Genomic DNA, 1,663 nt, shown 5'->3' with positions numbered 1-1,663 from the left:
GGCATCGGCGCCGCCGGCACCTACTCGCCCAAATCCGACTATTCCTACAGCCCTTCCTACCGCCAGTACAGCCACTTCAGGGACCAGCAGCTCCCAGCCCAAGAAGCAGGTAGGATGCTCGGGAGAGAGGGGCCGTATCCATCCCACCGCTCCCCTGGGATTGCAGTGGGAGCTTCACGAAGTTGCACCCCTCAAAGTGTCCCTAAGATGGGGACGGGGCGGCTGCAGGGCTGGGGAAGGGGCTGTTGTCCCTGCCGAAGGATGGGGTGGATGTTGGGGCAGGGGTCAGCCCCCTCCGGCATCCCCGGTGCTGCTGGGGGGATGCAGCGGGACGGAGCCGCGCTGGATGCGGCTGTCGGGGAGGGGGATGCCCCGGGGGACAGGGCAGTGCCACCATGCAGAGCAGGATGACCCCGAGCCGGGGGGGGGTCTGTGCTGGGACGCCTCTGCCGTCACCGACCTCACACCTCCGCTTTCTGCCCAGTGTCGGTGAAGGAGGAGCCGGAGCCGGAGGTGCGGATGGTCAATGGGAAGCCCAAGAAGATCCGCAAGCCCCGCACCATCTACTCCAGCTACCAGCTGGCGGCTCTGCAACGCCGCTTCCAGAAAGCCCAGTACCTGGCGCTGCCCGAACGGGCTGAACTGGCCGCCCAGCTGGGGCTCACCCAGACCCAGGTAAGGGCTGAGCCCCCCCGACACCTTCCACCACCCCAGCTCCCAGCCACGGGCAGGAGGGATCGGCAAGAGAGGGAGCCGGAGCTGCCCTCCCCTTGCAAAACCCAAACCAGCGGGGGATTGGGAGAGGGGTCTGTTCACAGCTGGGTGGTGAGAGCCGGGAGGGGTCTGGGGGTCTCCGGAGATGCAAGGTCCCCGCTTGCTTGCTGGCGCAGGGGTCCCTGCCGCCAGATTTCCCCACGCAGAGCAGATCTGCGCTGCCGAGGAAAAAGTGGAGAGGAGGGAAGGAGCAGAGAGGGGGGACAGACCCCAGCTGTGCCCCGCTCGCCAGGTTTTGGGGTTTATCCCTCTCCCTCCAGAGCCAGCCCCATCCCCGGCCCCGCTCTGCCCAGGCACCCGGCCGGGTCTGAGGCTGAATCCTGCTCCGGTGCCTGGGAGGGTCCTGGGTCAGCCTCCTGGGAATTCGGGACACCAAATCCCAGGCTGGGACAGGACGCTCGGGACAGGACGCTCGGGACAGGGTGCTTGGGACAGGATGCTCGGGACGGGGTGCTTGGGATGGGGCGCTCGGGACAGGACCCTTGGGACGGGGCGCTCGGGACACCCCATTCCGGCAGCAGGTTCTGGCCCCGAGTCCAGCCGGAGCGTGGGGTCCTGGGGGCCGGGCTCTGCTCCCCCCAGCGGGGCTTTCTGGGGCTCCCCTTGGCCCCGTCCTCCCGGCGCTCCAGCCCCCCCAACCCGCTTGGTTCAGGCAGAGAGAAGGGAATTTGGGGCAGCAGACATGTGCCCCCAAGGACCCCAAGGCAGTTTAGGCTGGACTGGAAGAGCAGGGACGGGCATGATGGGCTTCTCCTCCCCACGAGACACCCAGATTTGGGGCTAAACCCTTGCTTTTGGGGCTTGCCTGCCGTGGGGACAAATCGCCCCCACTGATCTGCTGGCGTGAGGGCGAGCGGGCTGTCACCACCGTCACCGCAGCGCGCGACTC

General features: G+C 67.5%; 1 protein-coding gene across 1 annotated transcript in view; it reads left to right on the top strand.

Annotated features, from left to right (window-relative positions):
* Positions 1 to 3: 3 nt before the first annotated feature.
* The window catches only part of LOC104131249 (homeobox protein DLX-3), a gene marked incomplete at both ends in the record, with an annotated part of 2,524 nt that continues 864 nt past the window's right edge, over positions 4 to 1,663 (top strand). Inside the window, 2 exons of the mRNA XM_009644402.1 lie at positions 4 to 109; positions 485 to 675. Of these exons, the coding sequence (XP_009642697.1) occupies positions 4 to 109; positions 485 to 675 (297 nt within the window). The remainder of the gene's footprint in view (positions 110 to 484; positions 676 to 1,663) is intronic.

The sequence above is a fragment of the Egretta garzetta genome, unplaced genomic scaffold, assembly GCF_000687185.1.
Source record: "Egretta garzetta isolate BGI_Z169 unplaced genomic scaffold, ASM68718v1 scaffold498, whole genome shotgun sequence".
Taxonomy (NCBI): domain Eukaryota; kingdom Metazoa; phylum Chordata; class Aves; order Pelecaniformes; family Ardeidae; genus Egretta; species Egretta garzetta.
The sequence above is the reverse complement of the archived record's forward strand: the minus strand, read 5'-3'. Positions and strand labels throughout refer to the sequence as shown.